The sequence below is a fragment of the Canis lupus genome, chromosome 10 (genome assembly GCF_048164855.1).
Source record: "Canis lupus baileyi chromosome 10, mCanLup2.hap1, whole genome shotgun sequence".
Classification (NCBI taxonomy): Eukaryota; Metazoa; Chordata; class Mammalia; order Carnivora; family Canidae; genus Canis; species Canis lupus.
The window spans coordinates 35,096,047-35,121,801 of NC_132847.1; the positions used below are offsets into that span (position 1 = coordinate 35,096,047).

General features: G+C 35.6%; 1 protein-coding gene across 15 annotated transcripts in view; it reads right to left on the minus strand.

The window, feature by feature from the left end:
• MPDZ (multiple PDZ domain crumbs cell polarity complex component) overlaps positions 1 to 25,755 on the minus strand; it is a 161,222-nt gene that overhangs the window by 88,544 nt on the left and 46,923 nt on the right. For 9 of the 15 annotated variants that reach the window (XM_072841355.1, XM_072841362.1, XM_072841359.1 and 6 more), the window contains exons 4-12: positions 18,673 to 18,879; positions 18,151 to 18,290; positions 16,899 to 17,112; positions 16,011 to 16,139; positions 13,563 to 13,772; positions 11,095 to 11,209; positions 10,671 to 10,759; positions 815 to 998; positions 437 to 505 (exon numbers count right to left, since the gene is read on the minus strand). In XM_072841355.1, the coding sequence (XP_072697456.1) occupies positions 437 to 505; positions 815 to 998; positions 10,671 to 10,759; positions 11,095 to 11,209; positions 13,563 to 13,772; positions 16,011 to 16,139; positions 16,899 to 17,112; positions 18,151 to 18,290; positions 18,673 to 18,879 (1,357 nt within the window). The remainder of the gene's footprint in view (positions 1 to 436; positions 506 to 814; positions 999 to 10,670; positions 10,760 to 11,094; positions 11,210 to 13,562; positions 13,773 to 16,010; positions 16,140 to 16,898; positions 17,113 to 18,150; positions 18,291 to 18,672; positions 18,880 to 25,755) is intronic. The other 6 variants (XM_072841364.1, XM_072841369.1, XM_072841367.1 and 3 more) reach the window with 1 other exon arrangement.

Below are 25,755 nucleotides of genomic sequence, written 5' to 3' on the forward strand. Positions count from 1 at the left end.
CAAAGAATATATTTGTCGGGGCACCTGGGTGGCTCAGTCAGTTAAGTGTCTGACTCTTGATTTCCGCTTAGGTCATGATCTCAGGGGTCTTGAGACTGAGCCCCATGTAAGGCTCTGCACCAGCAGGGAGTCTGCTTGAGATTCTCCCTCTCCCTCTCCTTTCCCCCACTCATTCTGTCTCTCACTCTCTCTAAAGAAAAGAATAACTTTCTCATGTGATTTGCCTCCCTTTCTCTTAGTATTGTTATAAACAGTATATGGCATAAATAACCGGAATGGTCACTAGTTTAGGAAATGAAACAGCATTTTCAAACCAAAAGCCTAACTTCTACCAACAAACTCTTCACTTACATCAGTCAGCTACTAATTTTCAGAGATATTCACATACTAACAGCTTATGGATGACATTGTTAAACGTGTTATTAAAAGTAGATACCTGCAAGGAAAGGCTGGACATTTAGAAATGGGAGGCTTGCATACACAGTAAAGGCAGAACAGATTCCCCCTAAAGAGGAAACATGGAATGACACCCAAAAGTGAGGCAGTGATGGAAAGGTAAACACACGTTGCCAACTCTGAAATGGTAACTGAATAAACAGGAAAGAAAGATACCTGCTCTTTTCCGAAGCCTATTCTACAGTGAATGGACTCAGCACTAGTTCTGGTTAGTCCAGAACTAGTCATCAAATTTCCTTTTTATTTGGTTCATAATGAATAGTGAAGATTAAATGCTATTCTTTAAATAATTTTAGAATTAGAAAAATAGCTAAGTGATATAAGCATCTAACTGAAAACCAGTTTAGGCTGGCATTACCTTTGTTTCCGCTGGCATTCAAAGGAGACAAAACCATGTCCTTTGTGACATCCTCCCTTGACGTGAGCTCAGCCTCCTGCTTCACTCCTCTTCTCATTAGTGTCAGGTGCACAGTTGGTCCTGTGTGTCGCAACACCTCTACTGCTTGCTGATTGGTAAAACCCTGAAGGTTTGTGCCATCCACCTGTGATAAGAGCAAGACACATTAAAAAATGAATGAATATTTGTATTATCAATTCACCAAATGCATGTTTACTGCTTGTTAGTGGGAAAAGAACAGGACTGAGTTCTCCCCTAATTGGAGAATGAACTAACACCTGTTTCAGGACCAGTAATAACTTAGACACACTAGAATTACCCAGAGAGTTTTGTTTTATTTATTACAGATCATGCTGTCTCACTTCTGGGTATTATGAGCCAACAGTTCCAAGGTGGGAATACTCTTTTATATTCCTCAGGTGATCCTGCCTGATACACAGTCAAGTTTGGAAACCAGCAATATTCAGGATATAAAAGTGTATAAGACAGTGACAAAAGTGGCCTCTAAGAGTGCTGATGTATTTCATATCATACTTACCCCAGCTTTAAAAAAAGAAAACTGACAAAACTACCTTCCTTTTTATGTCTTTGCCTCTTCAGAAAATACGTGATTTTCCCTCTTTCTAGTTCACAAAAGATAAAACATTTAAAGATGCCCCATGATCTTTCCAAACTACAGATAGGATCATATTGTCCCAAGCCTGCCTTCCACAGAACACTCTTTAGGCCACCTTTCCATACTGTGAACATAACTGTGTCAACTGTCCCCAATTCCACCACCAGTATCATCCAGCATGGTGCTGCCTATCACTATCTCCTCCAGCCCCCGAGGGCTCATTTCCATTCCCGTCCTGCAATATTCCCCCCAGCCAGCAGGCCTCTGCAGCTTCTGTTCCCCCAGTCTAGACCCTTTGGCCTCCCTCCAGCCCATGCTCTTGCTCATCTGTCCACCCAGAAAATATCTGTACTTGCTTCAGATCTCAGTGCAATAGTTACTTTCATAATTGAACTATCCTAAGGTTGACTATAGTCAAAGTCCCTTTACAATTTCTCCTTCCCAGCATTTACCAGAATTTTCATTTTACATTTTCTGTCATTATTAGTTTGTGACTGCATGCTCCAAGAAGACAGGCTCTTCTGTCACTAAAACGTAGTCCTGTCTGCTCAGTAGATATTCACCCCAAATGGGAATATAGAGCCATTGATCCATATGTAAGGATTTCTTTGTAAAGCAAATTACCTTTTGGAATAGATAAATGCAGATTATAGTATCTTATTTTTAAAAATTTCATTGAAAATTACAAAATTTCAAAACTACATTGAAAACAGTTTGGAAAAGTGGAACAATAAATTTAACATTGAAATTCAAAGTCATTGATATTTCTTTTGAATTGTGAAATGGGTATAAAATGGCTGTGTAAGAGGCATGCTTTTCTAAGTACAGCACTGGCCACATTAAGCGCTGAATTATTTACTAAATGAATGAGAATTGGGATGCCTGGGTGGCTCAACCAGTTAAGCATCTGCCTTCAGCTCAGGTCAGGATTTTGGGATCTGATCAAGCCCTGATTTGGGCTCCGTGATCAGTGGGGAGCCTGCTTCTCCCTCTGACCCTTGCCCTGCTCATGCTTTCTCTCAAATAAATAAATAAATAAGAATTACTAAATCAGAGGTCTCTAAGATAAAGTATCTTATTTCAGAGGTTTCTGAAAGAATATAATAAAACTTCTAATTAAACATATTTTAAAATTCCATTTGTTTTATATACAGATACACATAATGTATAAATGATGTATATAAAACACTATATATGTAAATAACACAATAAATATATATAGTAAATGTAAATAAACTATATATAAAATATATATCATATATAAATGTATAAAGAGGAGAGAGAAAGGAGTGGTTGATTTTTTTATTGATGGATATATTCAAAAATCTAGAGACCTCTGATTTAGATTTTTCTAAGTTTCTCTAGATAATAATCTTACACTTTATAAGGTGTTTAGTAAGTAACTCCTCATACATTCACCCTGTTGATTCCCTTTCAGAATAACTAATAAAAATGTAACAAGAGAAAACACTCCCAACAAAACTGGAAACCATGGAAAAATAAAAGTCCTTCTGCCAGTAACTTGGAGGAAATTTCTATTAGGAGTGCTCTGGACAAGATCAGATCCAAGGCAGGCCAGCTGAATCTTTCTATGTGAGAGAATAGCTTGTTTGGCCTAGAAGAAGAAATTCCAGTAAAATTCAACAAGTCTTTTATTAAAAGTCAGGGAACTCCTGGGTGGCTCAGTGATGAGCATCTGCCTTTGGCTCAGGGCATGATTCTGGAGTCCAGGGATCCAGTCCCACATCGTGCTCCCCCCGAGGAGCCTGCTTCTCCCTCTGCCTGTGTCTCTGCCTCTCTCCCTGTGTTTCTCATGAATGAATACATAAATTCTTTTAAAAAGAAAAAAAGGAGGCAGTCAGATGGTACATGTGGATAACCAGTGATTCCAAAAAATCACACCAAGTGCTAAAGCCCACACCATGCTGGGAGCATGCAGCAGCATGGAATTATGCAATGAAATCACACTATGCACACATGCATGCATGCACAACCCCAACTCCTGTTCCACAACAAACACAGAAAGCAATCTCTCAATACACAGAGGCAAAAAAATCCCCCATTGTGATGCTTCAGCACTGGTTTCGGCTTTATTAATCTACAAGCAAAACCTGAATAAATTTAAATGTTCCTTTTCCTTCTTGCTTTGTTAATTCCTAAATCATGTGGACAAAACCAACTTAATCTTCAGCAGATCTTATTTCAAATCCCATTTGTACAAGCGTAATTCTTACTATGAATGACCAAGGATAACAGGATATGAAATAAGATATCACAGTCCAAAAGACAGTGCTTGCACTGAGGCATCATTACAAACATCTTCCAATGAAATAGTTGCAGCAGTGAACAGGAGGAAAGATATCTTTTGAAATTTTCCTTCAAAGGATTCATATTTCATTGCATTTATGGAAGTACAGATTATAGTTGCAAAGAAAAAATAATATCTACCAGAAAAGAAAAGGAAAATAGTTACAATGAGGGCAGTCAACAGGATTTTAAATACTCCAAAAACAAAGCCAGGAAATGGAAGGCAGGAATATAAAATTTTCCCATATTTCAGAGGAAAAGAATAAACAGATGATAAGAGAAATAAGACTAAAGGCATATAGGCTGCCCTACGAAATTAACAGAACTGAAAAGAATTATAAGGAAAAGCGAACAAATGAGAAAAAAATAAGCAAAGACATGATTAGGAGTTTAGGGAAATTCATCTTAGTCTACAAATCAAAGAAGTACATGAAACACCAGAAAACAGATTTAAAAAACAAAACACTAACACTTAGAACCCGGTAAAATTCATGGATTTCAAAGACCAAAAGAAAAAAAAAAAAAAAGAAATCTACCAACATCTAGGTAATAGAGTGAGAAGATTATCCAAAGAATTTGTGGTAAAGAAATTACGAACCAAGAGTTTTTGTTTCTTGTTTTTTAATAGGCTCTACACCCAGCACAGAGTCAAATGTAGGGCTTGAACTCATGAACCTGAGCTGAGGTCAAGAGTCGGATGCTTAACTGACTGAGCCATCCAGGCACAACTGAACCAAGAGTTTTATACTTAATAGTATACATGTAAAAATGGAAATTATAGTTGAGATGCTACGATAATTTATATCCTATACCATGGTGAGCTATGAGAGCCCACCAGGCAGAAATTTAAACCAAGTAGGAAGGAATGAAAATTTGTACACATTTAGGGTATAAAAGGACTGGATTGTCAAAGATTAGGAAAAATTTAACAGGAGTTTGTCTTATTTTCCTTTAAAGAGACAAGATTCTTGTAAGTCCTCATGCCACCCACTTAAATATTTTACCTTTGGCCTCAGGTCTTAAGAGTTCTGTGACCTGTAGTAGAGAGGATGTGGTGGGTTGTGTCTAACTCCATAAGGAGGATAAGAAGAGGCTGTTCAGTTGCTCTGACAATGGAGCAAGAGAAAATTGCTATTATATTGAGAACTGCCTAACTTTGGGCAGAGTCCTGAGGAGGACATGAGAAAGTCAGGTTCAAGTCATTTTGAAACCTACCCAAGAGTACCCCCGAGGAATAATGGTACCCCCAAAAGAATCTATAGAGTAGACCGCCTAGATCCCAGGGGCCAAAGGTAAGAAGAATCAGATGAAAAATCCACCATCTGTCTTGGGAAGTTGATACAAACATCTGAACTAGGATCTCCCAAGAATCCAAGAAGGAGCCTTAAGACACAGATTTAAACATCTGCCAGGCTCAAAACTATCTTACAGCAGAGTCAGCCAAGGACAAAATGTCTACTCATCCTCCTTTCTCTTCCTTCTCTCACCTTTTACAGTGGTAGGGCCAGAAACTATCATAAGAAGGTGAGGAGAAAAAGAATAGCAAGGTAGATAAAGATAAAGTGGATCATATACTCTCTATCCCGATGTAAGCTAGAGCTGGCTTCCCCTACACCAGGAGTATAGTTTGAAATTCGATTATTACTTAGAGTGAGAAATTTTCAATTACAAAATTGGGACCATGTTTGGTGACTGGCCATAAGACATGTTGTTCTGTTGTTCTCTGAGAATAGTGTAAGCCATGATACTTGTCTAAGATTTCTTCCAGGGGAAAGGGAAGATCCTTCTCTATTGAAAATTAAAAGGGACAACTGATGACAAAATTTTCAAAGTTGTTTAAGATTATCTTCCCCTGGGGATCCCTGAGTGGCTCAGTGGTTTAGCACCTGCCTTCGGCCCAGGGCGTGGTCCTGGAGTTCCGGGATCGAGTCCCACATTGGGCTCCCTGCATGGAGCCTGCTTCTCCTTCTGCCTGTGTCTCTGTCTCTCTCTCTCTCTGTGTTTCTTATGAATAAATAAAATCTTTAAAAAAACAAAGCAAAAAGATTATCTCCCCTGAGTTCCACTTGTGCAGTTTCTGTTATCCCCAAATTGTCAAAGTGTGCAAAGGCAACAGAAGAGATTCTCAGACAAGATTCGGTAAGTCCACCAATACATTCTCTTCCTGTAAAATTTATTCAAAATACTCTAACTGCCTGGGAGGTTAACCAGATTTAAAATCCAAAGTAAAAAAATAGTGGCATATAAGGTCCCATGCTGAGTAACAAGAAAAATGCAAATCTAAAAAAACATAAACATTCTTAAAATTCACAGAATTTAGGTTAAGTTTTCATTTGCAATAGATTTTTATTACTCGACTTTTTAAAAATTCAATTTCATTTTAAAAAATCAAATGCATATGATTTTGTCAACTTAGCAGCAATAAAGTTCAAATATATTTTTAAAAACTGCAGTCTTCCTTTATTTTCAAAATTTGATGGCCTAAATATAAAAACATATTCCTTACGCAAACATCAGATATGGTACCGGCAGAGAAGAAATTGATATGTTACAACTATGGACTTTTAAAACTAGATTTCAATTCAAATTTCTCAGTATCTTCATCTGTAATATGTGAATAATGGTATCTATCTTCCCAAATTTCGGCACCTAGCACTTTACACTGGGAAGAAATTCTGGAGCTGGTATTATTAACAGACTGAAGAAGTGATTGATAAACATAAATCTCAAGCCTTCTTGAGAGCAGTTTCTGTTCAATATCATTACACTTACCCATATGAGCTGAGATCGCCAAAGCCCAAATCAGCACCCTGGGCAGCTCAAGTCTGTTATCAAAGACAGAGTCAAGACATGGCTTCAGACCCAATGGTACCACAGACAAGAGTGTTCTGGGACTAGATGCAATGTCAGCGGACTGCCTATGTGCTCCCTCAAGAAAAGCTCCAATAACCTCGTAACATACAGTGCAGACACTACAATTAGCAGGAACAATTATATAGGTGAGAATTATTGGTTAAAACAAATGGCGTTCAAACCCCAGCTCCTGAGAACACTCAGTCAAGCCAGCCAGCCCTCCTTCAAAAAGGCTTACAAAAATATGTATTAAGAAAGAACTTGAGCCTATTAACAAAGTCAGAATATCAAAGGCAACATTTGACACCTTTCCTTACTTATGAAATTGTTTAATAATTTCTCTAAAAATTTTATTTATTTATTTATTTATTTATTTATTTATTTATTTATTTATTATTTGTTTGTTTATTTATGGGGGAGAGGGGGAAGAGAGTGTGCACGCTAGTGGGCAGAGGGAGGGCAGAAGGAGACTCCACACCCAGCATGGAAGGAGTCCGATGTGGAGCTAGATCTCATGACCCTGAGGTCATGACCTGAGATGAAATCAAGAGTCAGACATTGAATCCACTGAGCCTCAATACTTTTTTTATTCTATCATAATTCCATACTGCTTTTAGCAAGGCTCTATATACATCATTCTAAAATGAATGAGCATATGATTTCATCTGATGGTCCATCTGGTCAACTTTTTAAAATATAATAGAATCCCTTGATCAAATACTTCTTATATGAAATACCAGTGGAATAAAATGGAATCATTCATTCTATTCCCTCCCCTCCAATGTCTACAATGAAAACCAAAACCCAGAAGCATGAGGGGCCTGGGTGGCTCAATGGTGGAGTGTGCGCCTTTGGCTCAGGTCGTAGCTCAGCGGTTTAGCGCCGCCTTTGGCCCAGGGCATGATCCTGGAGTCCCAGGATCAAGTCCTGCATCAGTCTTCCCACAGGGAGCCTGCTTCACCCTCTGCCTGTGTCTCTGCCTCTCTCTCTGTGTCTTTCATGAATAAATAAATAAAATCTTAAAAAAAAAAGAAGAAGGAAAGAAAAGAAAACCCAGGGGTCAACAGAGCACAATTTGTAAAACAGGAATCTTGTAACAAAGTAAGTTTAATATTATAAAACAGTACTTCCTCAAAATAGCAAGAAATAGTTTCTTCATCTTCTCAAGGCTTGGACAGCTACAAAATAAAAACAAAGTATAGCTCTGAACAGCTGCTGACAAAACAAAATCAGAAAAAACAAAGACTGTGGTTGTGAAAATGCAACTAGTGTGAAGAACTTTACCGCTAGTATCTGAAAAGTCCACAAGATGGTGATATTTCACAAAACTTAACAAATGGCCAGATGGGAGAGCCTGAGGTACTTCTAACTTTGAAGTAAAAATATATGGCTAAAGATTAAAACTCAGAACACTGATAACAGTGAAGACAAGTGATTTTATTGACAGCAAGAAAACACTTCAGAAGAAGAGGGGGCTTCTCCTTTCCAGTCAATGATTTCCTTTATTACTGACCTTACCTAAGTAATATCCTATGTGAGGTTCAACTTACATAAGAATGAAATTAATGACAAGTTTGGAGAGAAGCTACGGAGAGACTCTTTCAAATGTGCAATTATTCCAGGCCTTCAGTAAAGATTTGCTTTGTTAATTAAACTGTATATGTGCCAAGAATTACACCAGGTATTTTTATTAAATTACTCATTTGGTCTTCCTGAAAATTATAAAGGGAAGTTTCCTTCTCCCAATTTTGTAGGTGAAAAAAGTTCACTAAATAGTTATCATAGGATCCAGCAATTCTATTCCTAAGTATATACCCAAGATAAATGAAAACATACATCCACACAAAAACTTGCACATAAATGTTCATGGCAACGTTATCCTTAACAACCAAAGAGTAGAAACAACCCAAATGTCCACTGACCGATGAATGGGTAAATAAAATGTGGTATATCCATAAAGTGAAATATTTTCAGCTATAAAAAGAAATGAAGAATTTCACATGGTACAACATGGATGAACCTTGAAAACATGCTTGGAGAAATAAACCAATTACAAAAGACCACATATTGTATAAGTCCAATTACAAGAAATGTACAGAGTAGACTATAGAGACAGAAAAAAGATTGGTGTCTGTCTGTGCTGGGAGGATGAAAGAATTAGGGACAGACTGATACTGGGTATGGGGTTTCCTTTTAAGGTAATGAAGATTTTTTAAAATTGACTGTAAAAATGGATTCACAATTGTGAATATACTAAAAGTTATCCATTAAGTGGGTGAATTATAGGTTATATGAATTATATCTCAATAAAGGTGATTTTTAAAAGGTTTTCTAATGGATTAAAATACATATCTTAGGGGAAAAAGAGTACATTGACTATGTTTTCAATTTTTAATTCAGTATTGGAAATGGATTTAAAGTCTGTATCTATGCACTCTCTTTCCACTCCTTTTCTTCAAATTTAAAAAAAAAAAACAGTAGTTAATTTTCATGGTATGACAAATGAAGATGCAGTGCTTAAAACTCATTCCCAGGTTATAACCAACTTAAGTGACAAGTGCAACATGATCTTCAAAGTAGGTTTCCTAAGGTGAACAGGTGTACTTAGCTTTATAGACCTAAGCCCAGAAAGACTCAGGAAATTGTAGAAGCAAGGGCAGAGATAAGGACACCTCTTTTTTTAATTGTGGTAGAAAACATGTAACAAGAAATTTAGCATCTTAACCATTTTTACATGTGAAGTTCAATATGCTGTATTTATTCACTGTCATACAACAGATCTCCGGAATGTTTTCTACCTGACTAAACTAAAACTCTGTACCTATTAAACAACAGCTCCCGTGTCCCCTCCACTCAGATTCTCGCAATCATCACTCTTTCTATTTCTAGGAGTTTGACTACTCTAGGTACCTCATGTAAATGGAAACATTTTGTGACTGACTTCACTTAGAATAATGTCCTTAAGGTTCAACCATGTTGTAGGGTGTGACAAAATTTCCTTCTTTATAAGAGTAAATAATACTCCATTGTCTGTATACACCACAGTTTATCCATTCATCCATCGATGAACAGTCGGTTTACTTTCTTGTCTCCGCTATTATGAGTAATGCCACTAATAAGCAAGGAATCTTATGTGAACATTCTACTTTCTTACAATAAGATTCCAAGGAAACAACAGAGACTTATCTAAACATAAACAAATACATATTAAGATAAATCAGTATCCTTCGAAGTATCTTCCAAGAATATTAATACATGTTTGAGGGAGGAAAGAACCCATGGTTACAAAAGTTAAGGAGAATCTAAAGTAAAAAAGCTGAATTTTCTCTATTGCAGAATTTCTCACTGTCTTAGATTTTTCAACATGTATTATGAATCCCTAAAAGACCTTATCACATGCAGTTTTTCCTAAACTTATCTGACCAGGAAGCCCCTGAGATAGGGTCTCTCAGACTTGTGCTTTAAGGTGTAGGTAGCGTAGCCAAGTTTACATGGAACACTGAGCTGAAGTTGTATTCTTTTGTACCCTGCCTTGAACAGGCATTTGCTCAAAATATACTAAGGTTACTAAATAGCAATAATGGACTTCATCTGATTAAGAGCGACTAGATCTGTTTCTTTAATTCCTGTATATTCTTAGAGCTAAAAGGAGCCCTGGACACAGCCAACAATAGTGTTATTCTGCTGATAATAAAAAAAAATGCACACACCCCAAATTTCAGATTCAAATACACTAAAGATTAAGATATCTGGTCTTTACTTTTAGAGTGTCTGCAACTAAAGTAGAAGTATATCAACGTAACAAATTCATTATAAGCAGAAATCAGATATATCAGAAATTATTCTATTATTTAGAATTGAGATCAGTGAAGCTTGTATCCAATGCTCTTCCACAAAATAACAAAACGGGTAATTGTAATGATAGCCTCAAATCACCAAAAAGCTTAAATTAGTATGGAGCCAACTGTAGTTCTCAAAACTAGAAGAATGCATTTCTCAACCATGAAAATTAACAAAGCTCTTATTAAATGTGTTACTTACTGCTATAATTTGGTCTCCAATTTGGATTCTTCCATCATGTTCAACAGCACTGCTCTTTGTAATGCTCTTTACAAAGATTCCTGAAGGTTCTAAGATTAGAAATAGGGTTTTGGATTTTTTTGTTACTATTTGCAAAAGCACACTCAGAAACTATCCATCCTTCATTCTCCAAATATAAAGTCCTAAATTTGAATAAAAATAAATCAACAAGCCACAGGAACAAAACCAATAGGAACTAAGGCTAAAACATAAGACAATGATTTTGTCTATCAAATACAATATCAGAGTTTCCCCTATTGAATTACCCAAGGAAGTTTCTGATCAGTCTAACAAAAATCTGAAAATACATAACACTGTTTCAATATTTCAGAAGACAAAGATATTAGAAGCATTTTTCAAGTTAAAAAAAAGTATATAAAGCTACCTAATTTTTTATCTCCAATGTAACCAGCAATGGTAATTCCTAATCCTTGGACATTTTTAGTGAGTTCTACATCAAAAGTCTCACTTTCTTCACTTTTCTGAGTAGAAGCATCAACCTAAAATAAAATCGATATATAAACAGAACAATAAACATGTAAGCAAGCAAGGCAAATTCAAAAGGCAATAACCTATATTTAGGAAAAATATGGTATCATTAGGTGGCAAAGAACTTTGCTGGAGAACTGCAGTAGAGACTAGTCTTTCAATCTTGACAACAGGGACTGAGCATTACGTTGTCACTCAAAGGTAATATGAAGAGTAATGCTGAATACCCCCTTTTCAGAGAAATGCATGATTATCTGTGCATATAAAATTTTATGAATGAAACAGTCTTTTATTAATAAATTATATTTTCAAAGATGGCTTAGCTTCATTTCTACAATTGAAAGAACTCATGTTTTGAATTCAGGTCAACAAGTTCAAATTTACCTTTGCCACTGAATTTTTCTAAGCATTGCTCTGCTCAACTGTCTATCAGGAAAGACGAATCCAGTTAACATTTATTGAGCAGTTTCTATGTAATAGACACTTGACATGTCTTAATTAATTTACTCCTTAGAACAAGCTTATGAGGTAGGTACAATTACTATCAATTTTTCTCTGGAGAAACTGAGGAACATAAACCTTCCCAAGGACAAACAGTAAGCACCCTACAGATTTCCGAGATTAAGTTGGTTGCAGAACCCCTGCTCTTAAAAGGCTTTGGAGTGGGTAAAATCCCTAGTAGAACACAGGAGTGACAGTGTCCACCAACTTGCTATTACTACCATCTTAAGTGAATAGATGATTCTAACACCATGAATAGGAGTTAACCTATCATACAGATATTTTATTAAAACACTGACGATGACTTTGAAAACCAGTGAAATGCAACAAAGAGCTATTTAAAATTGTTACTGTATTTGTTTTGTAAACTCAGAATTTAACATAAAAGACTCTTTATAAAGAAAACATGCCTTATGCATTGATCTTTATTCCTGAAATGATAGCTAAAAGCTAGAAGTTACATGTTCTGTAACATGTAACACTGTTATTAATTATACATTGGGCTGAAGGAAAAAGTTCTCTGTATTAGTGGACCAGGGTAGGAAGTCATCAGTAAGCTACTGGCATTATGTACTTGTGTACTACCAGCAGACTCCCCAGGAAATCCTACAAAGACCATGAAAGAGTGGAAGGTTCAAATGGACATACAGGTTGGGGCTAGCAGGTTGGTTGTGTGTGTGTGTGTGTGTGTGTGTGTGTGTGTGTGGCTTTTTTTTTTTTAATTTTCTTTAAGCAAACCCTGACTGCATCTCACTGATAGTCCATCTAAGTGAGATGTAATTTTATAGTAAAGTTTGATTTATTTTTTTCATTGCATATAATTATCTGTGCAAACTTAGCAAAAGTTTAAAGTTTAGATAATTACAAGAAAATGACAGGATGAAATCTGCTTCAATTGAAACAAATGTGTTTTCTATTTTTAATAAGACTTATGCGAGTGCTATTTTAGAGGGTGGCAATTTGACTATCGAATGGTTTTAAAAGGGGCACAAGCTTCAGAAATGATGATATGCACAGAATAGATATTTTTCTAAGCTTTCAATTATATCAAGTGGTTTTCGGTATTGCATTCATTTATATATTGCTGAATAAAATGTTTTGTTTACCACAAAAGAATGTGATTTAAATACTTTCATACACAAGCTTTCTTTCTTTACTTTTTTTTCCTCTGCAAAAAATAGCAACTAACTCAATCCTAAAAACAACAGAATCATGGAAATTTCAAGTGTTCTAATAAAGTTTTTAAAGGGCTTGTGGAGGAGGTTAGGCTATTAAAAAAGAATCTGTAGCAACTAATTAGAAAAAACTAACAGAAAAATATAGATGTTTTTAGATGTATGAGAAAGGAATGTAGGCCTTCCATTTGCTATAATGCTTATGCAGAAATTGGATGCAATCCTTTTCTTAATTTTTTAAGAGATTACCGGATAAAATTATTTTGTTGGTACCCCCAGCTGCCCTCCCCCCTCAAAAAGAAGACACTAAAAAGGAAAGTTATTGAAGGAGAATGACTGGAACTCACAGCCCACCTAATGGAGAGCCTTCTAGTTAAGACAAAAATAAAATTAAACATTTCAGTTATTAGTAGCAAACAATTCTTTAAAATGTTATCATCTTTCAAAAAATTATCTTCATAAACATGAGATTTAGAGAAAAATGTAGAACACTAATCTAGAATTTAAAAAAAAAACGATTTTTCATGTTATGCTTGACTCTTAATATTATTAGTGTTGAAACACATCTACCCTTGAATTTTCATTTGTTAGCACTAACATGTGACTATCATTAAGTCTAGTTTCTAAACATGACTATCATCTAAATGTTATTGTCTAAGACTTTCCTAGTCACTATTTACCTACTTACCTGCATTTCTGGTATAGAAGATGGGGATGAGGAAAGGGTGATGCCCAAAGAATTGGGTGCTGCTGGTTCTTCTATGGCACCTCTTGCGATCATCAGTTTAACTCTATTTCCACACTGCCTGAGCACCTGTGCTACTTGCTCACTGCTCATTCCTGCTAGATCCGTGTCACCTATCTTTAGAATGTGGTCTCCACTGCATAATCGCCCATGCTGAATAAAGAGATCAGTTAATCAAGCCATTAATATTTTAATTTCATCAGAGAAAAACTAAGTGAAGGAAAGAGAATAATCTAAAAACAGCAGTAATGTGAATTACCAGTCAGGGAACATTAAAAATGTGGTTGTTATTTTAACTATCTTTTGAAGAGTATCTTAACATGATTCAATGTGATACAAGTAACTGAAATTCACAAACATTCCTAATTTGATAGTTGATAAGAGCTTTTCAATTTGATTTCTCCCCATTACATACAGGAAAATATTAAGCCTTTTAGAAATTTTTTGAGGAACAGGAATAAAAGAAAATGCCACTAAGCAAAGATGAAGCATAAATCACTATGCAAATACACATGACTCAAAAAATACAGTACAGACCACAAGAAAGCAGTGAATACATTTATATCTTGCGTTTTCAATTAAAAATATCACTAAAAATAATTTGCAGATCAAATAGATGAAAATTTAGATGCATAAAGGGAATGAAAATCAGTCTTATTATCCTCCATACCTAGAGCTTTCAGCAATGACAGAAATGTTCTGCATCATCCAATATGGCATGTGGTTACGGAGCACCTGAAATATGTCTAGTCCAACTAAGGAACTGAATTTGTTATTTTTTTTTAATTTTCTCTATTTATTTTAGAGAGAGAGCTCAAGCAGGGTAAGGGGGTAGGCAGAGGGACAGGAAGAGAGATTCCTAAGTAGACTCCATGCTGAGCACAGAGCCCAATGTGGGACTCGATCTCACAATCCATGAGATCATGACCTAGGCTGAAGCCAAGAGTCCAACATGACCAAGTGCGCCATCCAGGCACCTCAGGGATTCATTTTATTTAATTTTATTTTTTTATTTTTTTTATTTTTATTTATTTATGATAGTCACACAGAGAGAGAGAGAGGCAGAGACACATGAGGAGGGAGAAGCAGGCTCCATGCACCGGGAGCCCGACGTGGGATTCGATCCCGGGTCTCCAGGATCGTGCCCTGGGCCAAAGGCAGGCGCTAAACCGCTGCGCCACCCAGGGATCCCCATTTTATTTAATTTTAATTATTTTAAATTTGAATTCTAGAAGTAGCAGGTAGCTACAAGTAGCGATAGTACTACACAATGCAGTTCTATACTGAAGATAAAGCTTAATTTATTGAAAGTCAGTCAACTAGGGGAATTTCATTAAATACTGGTAGATGCAGGCTAACTTTTAAAAGGAAGAAAATACGCTTATTATTGTGCTACTGTCAATACCTCTACTGATAAAGCTGCCATTAAACAGGCCTTTCATTTATGAACATGAGAAATATTTGATGAACTAACTTCCTAGTTTAAGTTCAAACACGCAAAACAAACAACTTTATAAACAAACAACATAACCAAAGTAAAAGTTACTTAACATTAGAACATCTCAAATTAAAATATGAATCATAACTAATAACTTTACAATTTTTCTCACATATATTCCAACAATGTCACATAACATAAATGGCAACACTTTAATGAACTATTCCCAGTGCTAAAAATAAGCTATACTTCATTTTCAAAGATAACACAAATGACCTATCACCAAAGCGATGGTTGAATCCTGTTTTTTCTCACAATAATAAAGTACTCTCCATTCCATAATACACTGTGGCTATAAAACAGCTAAGTTTATAAATATGATTTATGATTAAAAAATAAAGGGTAGCTGCCTCTATGATGACCAAAACCATTACCTGGGCTTTAGTGTGTGGCTCTACAAGACTCTTAAGATCACTGTCTAAAACTGTGACTCAAGGGGCTCCTGGGTGGCTCAGTTGGCCAAGCACCGAACTTGATTTTGGCTAAGGCAGTAATCCCAGAGATGTGGGATCAAGCTCTGCATTAGGCTCTATACTCAGCAGGGAGTCTGCTTGAGATTCTTTCCTCTCCCTGCTTCTCTGCCTGGCACATACATATTCTCTTCTCTCTCTCTCTCTCTCTAATAAATAAGTTAAAATAAATAAATAAATAAATAAATAAATAAACAAACAAACAAACAAACTGTAACTTAAATTAAGATCAATGTCCTTTTCAAAGATCCTTCTCCCAGGGCTAAGAAAATACTTTAGGAAAAGCCCAGCAAAACATAAGCTTCCAACCTAGCTTCTTTGACATTACATAAGGCCAAAGTTTCTTCTTTCTAACAGATAATATAGAAGATGAAGGCATATAATTTAATAAAACACCATAAAAGATCTGTTGGAGTAGCTTACCTGGTCAGCCACTCCTCCAGGCAAAATGGTTTTTACTATCACACCAGTTGCTTTTCCTCCAACGATGCCAAATCCCAGTCCAGATCCATCATTCACCAGTTCAATAGTCTCCACATGCTGCCAGTGAATCTGAAAACAAAACTCCTATATGAGTTTGAAAAAATTTGGGAAAACTGAAACTTTACTATAGTTGAGATTTCTGTGAATATTATCTTGTGATTTGTATTAAATAATGGAGGTCATTGAAAAAAAAATAATGGAGGTCAGACATAATAATAAGCCTTAACAATGTCCCTTTTATTTAGTATACTTTACTTTCAGCAGATTGTTACTGCTATTGATAAAATCATTCTTGAAATTATCAATACATCATTATAGTGACCATATTTAACCAGTTGAAGATAGGCACTGATTTTCAAGATCCTTCGTAGAACTTCTTAAAAAAAAAAAAAAAAAAAAAAAGAACAAGGAGAAATCATCACCTGTTAAGATTATCTTCTATAAAATCTTGCCTCAGAGGATTTCAAATCGGAGGACTCCTGAAAGTCACTGACAGCTAACTCTAACAGTTATAATTCTGTAATTCATAAAGCAAAATCAAGACTATTATCTGCTTACAGAAAGAGTCAGGTTTGTTGAAGAACTGAATTTGTTTTCCGAGGAACGTGGTCAACTAGCAGAATTACACGAAGAAAGGTAAAAGCTGATTTAGAAGGTAGAAACTTAATCCTAATTAAACAACTAATATTCCAAGCTAGGGAGAGATAAAAAAATAAAAATGGGAAAAACTCAAAAATACCAAGGACCTATAGGAAATGAAAATCTGTAGAAAACCAAAAAGAGCTAGAAAAATAATATCTATCCCTTCTACAAATCTTATGTACTCACCGGGTTAGAGTGAGCTGAAATTGTACTGGCTGCAGATGGAGAACGGGAAACTATGGGGCTGATGAGTTGAGGCAATGAGCCTCTGGCAATAACTAGCTGAACGTTATCCTTGGCTTTCTGCAGGATGCTGATAGCCTGCTGATGTGTGATTGTCTGATCAAGTGCCTGTCCATTGATAGCAAGGATCTGATCAGTTTCCTTCAATCTTCCATCTCTATCAAGAAAGAAAAAAGGAGTAAAAGGTAATCAGATAGCTCCCAAAAAAATGACAGCCTCTTTGGCATATATTTTTCAGGTTATTTTAAGCCAGTTTTCTAATGTCCGAGTTTTTAAGCTTTTCCCTGCAATTACTTTAAAAAATATGTTTGGGGGACACCTAGGTGGCTCAGCAGTTGAGCGTCTGCCTTTGGCTCAGGACATAATCCTGGAGTCCCGGTATGGAGTCCCACATCGGGCTCCCTGCATGGAGCCTGCTTCTCCCTCTGCCTATGTCTCTGCCTCTCTCCCTGTGTCTCTCATGAATAAATAAATAAATCTTTTTAAAAAAATTTTTTAATAAAAATAAAAATATGTTTGGGCTCGAGTTATCCACCCCTAATCAATCCCTCCAATTTAGAAGCCACCTTCTTTATAGCAATACACTCAACCTATGTGGTTTATATTAGATTCTGTTTCTATTTACTACAAATAAAAGCAAAGGTATAAATGTTTAGTTGTTTAGAATATATTGCTCAAGTTATCATGGGTCATTTGTATACTTTTCTAGAACAACTTTTATTTATTTATTTTTAAAGATTTTATTTATTTATTCATGAGAGACACACACAGATAGAGAAAGAGAGAGAGAGGCAAAGGCACAGGCAGGCTCTATGCACAGAGCCTGACATGGGACTTGATCCTGGGTCTCCAGGATCACACCCTGGGCCAAAGGCAACGCTAAACCGCTGAGCCACCCAGGCTGCCCTATAACAACTTTTAAATCTAATCGAAGAGCCCCTTTAAAAAGAATAATGTCCTACTCGAATTTTCCTTTCCTTCCTTCCTAAAAAATAATTATGACTGTATTTAAAAGATACTCTCCCTTCAAAGGACTTGCTTTTTATCACAGCAATGTTAAAGATCTCTAAAAACTGATTAATAACAGATATATATTAAGTTTCTGTTTTTATTCATTTATTCTAAATTCCCCCAAGGTCATCAACCCCTTCTGAATACAATATCAAATACAAAGAAGATGTACTGAGAGTCTCACCTGTGAGCCACACTGCCCTCTTGGATCTCTTGCACAAATATTCCCAGTTCTCCCCGGTTTTCACTCCTTAGTCCCACAACACTAAACCCAAGGCCTCCACATGGAGGTTTAAGGAGCTCAAAAACTTCCACATGGCGACCCTTTTTGGGAAACAAAGCAAGAAATAAAATTAAAAATTAACCACTCCATTCACAGTTATTTTATTAGTGGCATTACTTAGTTTTAAAAAATAAAGGAACTTTCTCAGTAACCTTTATCACTCATCACTTGGAATGAGGTATTTTATTATTGATCCTAAAGAAAAAAAAAAGAAAAATGATATAGAAAAATTTCTGAACCATCCAAACTCACATAAAATCTACTTTTTTTCCATTTCAATTCCTTCAGATGTTATAAATGTCTTCCTAAATATATTTAACAATATATACATCTATATATTGTAATATAAATATATATATTTTTCCAATTATTCAGGCTTGTTTATACTGTTCTATCATAACTAATAGGAATAAATGTTCTTACCTGGGCCATATTTTTGATTAGTTGATCAAATTCATCACAAGCAGGTTTCCCATTGATATGTAGAGTACCAGATCCTGTAAATGCTTCCAGATTCCCATTATTTGAGGATAAGAATAATTCATTTTGCAGGGTAGGAATTACAGCAGGGCTGGTATGTGGAATGTGGGCATATTCAACATTTGAAATCACTGATGTTGTAGTGTTTACCTAGGAGCAATATAGAGATTAACAATTTGACATTCCATAAACTATTTCATAGAAAACATCTCAAGAGGGGTAGAAATGAAGTACATATGAAATTTCAAAATTTCCATACCCTTTAATTCAGCAACTCTATTTCAAGAAATTAATTTCATGGAGAAAAATGAGAATAATATACAAAGATGTGTGTATAAGGATGCTCAATGAAACACTGTTTATTAGGTGGAAAAAATTTTAAAACCTACCTTCAGTGTTCAACTTCAAGGTCATTAAAACACATACATTCACATTCATATACCACTCAGGTGAAAAGGCTAGTTATCAAACAAAGTGTATAGTACGACATAATGTACATTAAAAAAGATGTTCAATTTTTTTAATTTTTTAAAAAGATTTTACTTATTTATTTGACAGAGAGAGGAAGAGAGCACAAGCAGGGGGAGCAGCAGGCAAAGGGAGAGGGAGAAGCTGACTCCCCGCTGAGCAAGAAGGAGTCCAAAGCAGAACTCAATCCCAGGACCTTGGGATCATGTACTGAGCCAAAGGCAGACACTTAACCAACTGAGCCACCTAGATGCCCCCAAAAAAGATGTTTTCATTTATATTAAGCATCTGGGAGAATATATCAATATAACACTAGTTGTTCCTAAGAGACAGGAGGCCATTTAATCTATATTCTTGAAGTTTTAGAACAATGTATGTAGTAAAAAATTTGGTCTTTCCCAGAGAGAGAGAGGTCTGATCTTTACTCCCAGTTGCTAGAAGTAACCTCTATACCCTTGAATTTTACTGGATAATAGGAGTGTCTTTACTATTCATGGTGGGCTCCATGTCCACAAGATACCAGCCCAAACTGACACTAAGTTAAATCATATACGCAGTCATTCATGCCTATGAAATGATACCCTAATAAAATTTCGGAAGACCAAATTCAGGTGAGCTTCCTGGGTTGGCAATACTCCCCACATATTGTCACACATCAATTCTGAAAAGGAAACACTTTGTAAGGAAAACAGAAGCTTCATATCTGAAATCCTCTCAGGCTGTACTATGTGTCACTTCCTTTGGCTCATTTTTTACCTATATCCTTTCTTTATAATGGACCATAAGCATGAGTAAGTAAGTTCTATAGGTCCTTATATTAAATTATTGAACCTGAGGGTGGTGTGGGGAACATCCAGAACTTACAGTTTACCTCAGAAGTGAGGGTGATCCTTTGTGGATTCTTGGCCCTAACTTGATAATTAGAACTTAACTCTTTGCTGTTGGTGTCAAAAGTCTAGAACAGAGTTGGAAGTCTGGAGGGTTGTGCCCTCAAAACTTGCAGTTTGGCTAAATCCAGGTACAATGACATAAGTAACCACAATTACAAAAAAGATAACTCCATTCTGGAAAAGCATTCTATAATTACTTATATGTGCCTGTTACAAAGAGCACCAAGTTAAAGCTAAATAATTTCCATTTCTGTAGGGTGTCTATAATGTAAATTTTTACCCACAATTATTTATTTGAAAGAGTACATCAATAGTGTTTCTGAATCACTCTCTGAATTCATCTCCTGCACTGTGTCCCTCACCCAGCAGGCTCCAGCTATACAGTTCCTCAAACCAAACTGCTCCTTCTATCAGCCACATGCATCCTTCCCCAACATCTATATACTTATTGCTTCATTTCATTCAGGTGTGCTCAACTTCAACCCAGAGAAGCCCTCCCTGACAGCCCTACCCAAGACAGCACCCCACCATTATTCTCCATGAGCTTACCCTGTCCTGTTTTTCTTCTTGGAACTTAATACCACCTGCCATGTACCCTGTTACCATGGAGCTTCCATCCCAATCTGTGTGGACAAACTATATAGAGTTTTCCAGTGGAGGAATTGGACTATTTTATTCTCTATTATATCCTTCATCTCTCTAAGAGTGCTTTACAGAAAGTTGACATTCAATATTCATTTACAGAATATTCATCTTTTTTTAATTTATTTATTTATGATAGTTACAGAGAGAGAGAGAGAGAGAGGCAGAGACATAGACAGAGGGAGAAGCAGGCTCCATGCACCAGGAGCCTGATGTGGGATCGCGCCCTGGGCCAAAGGCAGGCCCCAAACCGCTGCGCCACCCAGGGATCCCCAGAATATTCATCTTTCTAGGGACCTACTCTGATCTCATCTCCCTCATCCCTCCAACTATCACTATTTCCATTTTTCAGATGGCAAATTATACACATTCACATAACCTACATAAGTAGATTTCAACTTGGATTTTTTTCATCTCTATATTACTATTTGTACTATACACATAACAGAGTCATTTGAGATATCACTTCTGGAAATAAGACATTGGGTGAAGTTTACACTGATTGACAAAGCAATCAAAATATTTTATAACCCATCACCAATCCATGCCTAAGAGTTTGTTACCTGTCCTTAAAGTTAAAGAGAAGACTCAGTAAGTTAATTAAGTCACCAATAATCTAACTTACATTGGCTTATATTATATTGGCTATCTACAATCACAAATACAAGAGAGAGATCACTGTGTTTAAAAGAGGCTTTTGGGAATCTTTTTGGTTATTTTTAAATCTATAGCAGGCATGACCAATTATTATTTTTCAAAAGCAAACTCCTTATGCCAAACTTGATTTTTTTTTTATCCTAAGCCATGGCAACTTCAATTAAGTCTGCCAACAGAAGATACACCGCTCAGGTTGAAGCAGATGGCATAATGAAATCTGTGACAGGTTGAGGATCCCACACACCAAGACCTAATGCCTATAGTATGTCTGCATAGGAGAAAAATATTTGGACTTCTACTGTGGTAAACCAGAATGAACAAATCACATTCCAAGAATAGAGAGTTTATCTCTATGAAGTTAACTGGTGAAACAGAAGCTCTGATTTTATGGAAGATTAGGTGGGAAAACACTAAAAGTAAAGTTATAGGACCAGAACAAGTACAATACTATGAGAATCACATAAAAGTATTGTTTATAAATGTTTTTTTTTTCCAAATTTGCCAGTCTTAGTGTCAATGACTCTTCCTATCTCCTCCTGGCCCTTGAGGTCTATGCAAATATAAGAGTAGAGGTTAAAGAGATCATATATTTAAAAACTATATCATTATACAAAATGGTTGTTTTAATGTGCACATTCACACTCACAGAAAAAGCACAAAGACAACTTTGACTCTGCTGTAACTGTTTAATAAAATGGTTTTCTGAACTATAATCTCCTTGAGAAACAGGAATGGATCTTATTTGTCTTGATAGATCTGTTCATAGCAGACATGGAATAAATGTTTAATAAAAAAAGTTTGACTCCCATCTTGGCTTATAAATGTAAAATAAACAGAAGAAAACACAACTATCTGGTGATTTTTATATACAGATAAACAATCTGTATAATTTATGGAAGTTGCTAATAACTGAACAAGAGTCACCAAATAATTATCTGTTCTCTGCTTAAGTTCTGGCTGAGTATCTCAAACTAAAAAGGCCTTATATGTTCTTAGTAAATAAACATATAATATAATTATATTATTATGGATTTGAATTAGTGCTAATACCTAAAACAACTTAAAATGAAGGTCATATAATTATTTAATTAAAAAGTCAAATTCTTTGTAAAAAGACAGGATGAACCACCCTTCAGTATTTACAAGTATAGGTGAAGTCCTCTTATAAAATGCAGCCAGACAAAGCCCAGGTGGTTCAGCCAGCTAAGTGTGTGACCAGCTCAGGTCATCATCTCTGGGTCCAGGGATACTCAGGTTGGGCTCCCAGCTCAATGGTGAGTCTCCTTGTCCCTCCGCCTCTCCTCCTACTTGTGTTTTCTCCTCTCAAATAAATAAATAAAATCTTGAAAACAGAATAAGATGCAGTCAGAACAGGAATTGGTTCCGTTATTTCAAAAAGTCAGATAAAGCAGAAATCATAATACGGGGCAAATACATAATTTAAGTACTTTAACTTAAAGCATGAATGTATTCATTCACAAATATCTTGATACACAAGAGGTCCCCACCTCCTCTCCTGCATGAATTGTACTGTTTAACATGGCATTATTTTCAACTAGTCTCTTGAAGATGCAACCAGAATTTGGACACCTGAGAAATAATTTCATTAAGGAAACCTGGGTTTTTATGAGATCTCTCTTCAGTGTTTTATAGTGTGATTACACACAATTTGTCAACAACTGTTTTGTTAATTCATTTACGTAGTCTTTCAAAAAAAATTTAAGTTTTCATGAAAAAATCTTTTGCCATAAAATTTTATATTAGATAATAAAGTCATATAATTTTAAAAATAATTATGACTGGCAAACAGCTCTAAAAATGACTTTGATAAATGTACATTTACCTGATGACAGCTGGAGAATCACACACAAGAAAATATCTGAACGTGTTTTGTGCTGTGAGCATCAGTCGTTTGCCTTATAGGACAGCATCCTTTCACCTAGCAGGTCACTTATTTAGAGGTGTGCTAAGAGAGTTGCTTCTTTTAGGACAGCATTCCAAGAAAACAAAAAAATCCTCTTTAGTTCTATATACAATTAAGCTCACCCTGTGGAACCAGCTAGATCAGAATAACCCACTGATACCAGAAAATTTTTATAAAGATGATATCAACCAGAAAATTTATATAAAGAGCTGTTAAAAATATGTAAAAGTATCAAAAAGAAACAACCCCTCCTGCCATATTCTATTCATCAGAAGCAAATCAATAAATTCACCCTATACCCAAGAAGAGATCACACAAGAGTACCAATGCCAGAAGGCAGGGATTACCAGTGTCCATCCCAGAGGCTGACTACCACCACAGCAAAGCATAATAAAACTGCTGAAAGCCAAGACAGAAGGAAGATCTTAAAAGCCACTAGAACAAAAAGGCACCTTACCTTCAAAGAAGAATAAAACTGATGGCTAACCTTTCAAGTTAATCAATGAAAAACAGAAGACAACAGAATAAAAAAGAAAAATGAAAACAAAAAACTGTCAACTTAGCATTTTCAGAATACCTTCCCTACACACACAAACACACAGTGTTGTTTCAGAATTGGACTACAGAAATACACAAATAAATTCTTAGAAATAAAAAAGATTCCTGAAGGAATTTCCTAATGCAGGAAAGATTGAATAGCACAAAAAAGGGGTTAAAAATTTTGAGAAAATCAGGGCACGCCTGGGTGGTGCAATCTATTAAGCATCTGACTCAGTTTTGGCTGGGGGGGGTTATGATCTTGGGGTTGTGAGATGGAGCTCTGCACAGGGCTCCAAGCTCAGCAGGGAATCTGCTTAAGGTTCCCTCTTTTCCCCCACCCCTCCCCCTGCTCACTCTTACATTCTCTTTCTAAAATAAAAAAATAATTTAAAAAACAGAGTAAATCAATGATAATTTCTTAAAACAGTAAAGACAATTGTGGAGTTTTAAATATTGGTAGAAATTAAAGTACACAATAATTACACAGAAGATATGACTAGAGTACATGAGGTTGAACTGCATGAAGTTCCTTCCATTTTCCAGAAAGTAGCAAAAGTTCCAATCAAAGTAAAATCAAAATAATTTAAGGGTAATATATATGACAAGACTCCTGTCTGGCCTAAAAGAAGAAAACTCAAATCTCAATGTTATAAAAGATCCAATTAGAAAATGAACAAAGACATTTCACCAGAACGGATATGTGGATGGCAAGTAAGAACACAAAAGGCATTCAGTATTATTATCCATTAGAGAAATGCAAATTAAAAGCACAAAGAATATCACTATATTTAGTCATTCTGACTAAATAAAAAAACAGTGACAACACCAAATGCTGGTAAGAATGTGGAGACCATGCACTGCTGGTGCACTGCTGGCAGTAATCTAACATGGAAGAGCCCCTCTGACAAAGAGTTTGGCAATTTCTAAAAGAAACCAAACATGCATTTACCACACAACATGGAAATTACACTCTTAGGCATTTGTCATACAGAAATTAAAATTATGTACACACAAAACCACACAGCACCTTTACCTACAGAGTGAAAATCTGGAAAGAAACAAAGGGTCTCTCAGGAAGTGTGTCCATACTATGGAATAAAGCTAACCAATAAAAAGGAACAAAATAACAAAATATCAATATACACAACCACTTGGATGATTCATAAGAGCATTACATGGAATGGAAAAAAAGACAATTTCAAAAGGTCATGTATACTATGACTATGTTTTTATAAAATTCTTGAAATGATTAAATTATAAAGATGGAAAAGTTGCCAGTGGATGGGGTGGTGGCAGGGAGGGAGCAAGGTATAGGGATTAATGAGTAGCACAGAGAGGTCACTGTAGTGATGGAATAGTACCTAGACTGTGAAGTTATTACACAAATCTATGCAAGAGAAAGAATGACACAGACTGAAAAAAATTGATACATATTCAACCATTATCAGTTTCCTTGGTTTTAATAATTTTACTATAATTACCAACATGTCACCATTGGAGGTAACCTGGAGAAGTACATATAGGACCTCTCTAAATAATACCAAAAGTTACTGTGAATCTATAATTATTACAAAATAAGTTTTTTTTATGATGACTCAAATAAGCCAAGGATACTTACTATAATCTTTAGGATAACCACTAAAAGAATATTAATTATAAGTTTTTTTTTAAGATGACTCAAATAAGCCAAGGATACTTACTATAATCTTTAGGATAACCACTAAAAGAATATTAAAATTAAGTATAAATAGCATGCTAATGGAAGAAGAGATGAAATAAAAAGTGAACTAATAAAAAAAAGAAAATATAAGACAAAAAGAAAATAAAAATAGGAAAATAAAATTTATTATTATATTTAGTAACTACAATTTTCAGATTGTATAATACAATAAAACACAAATACAT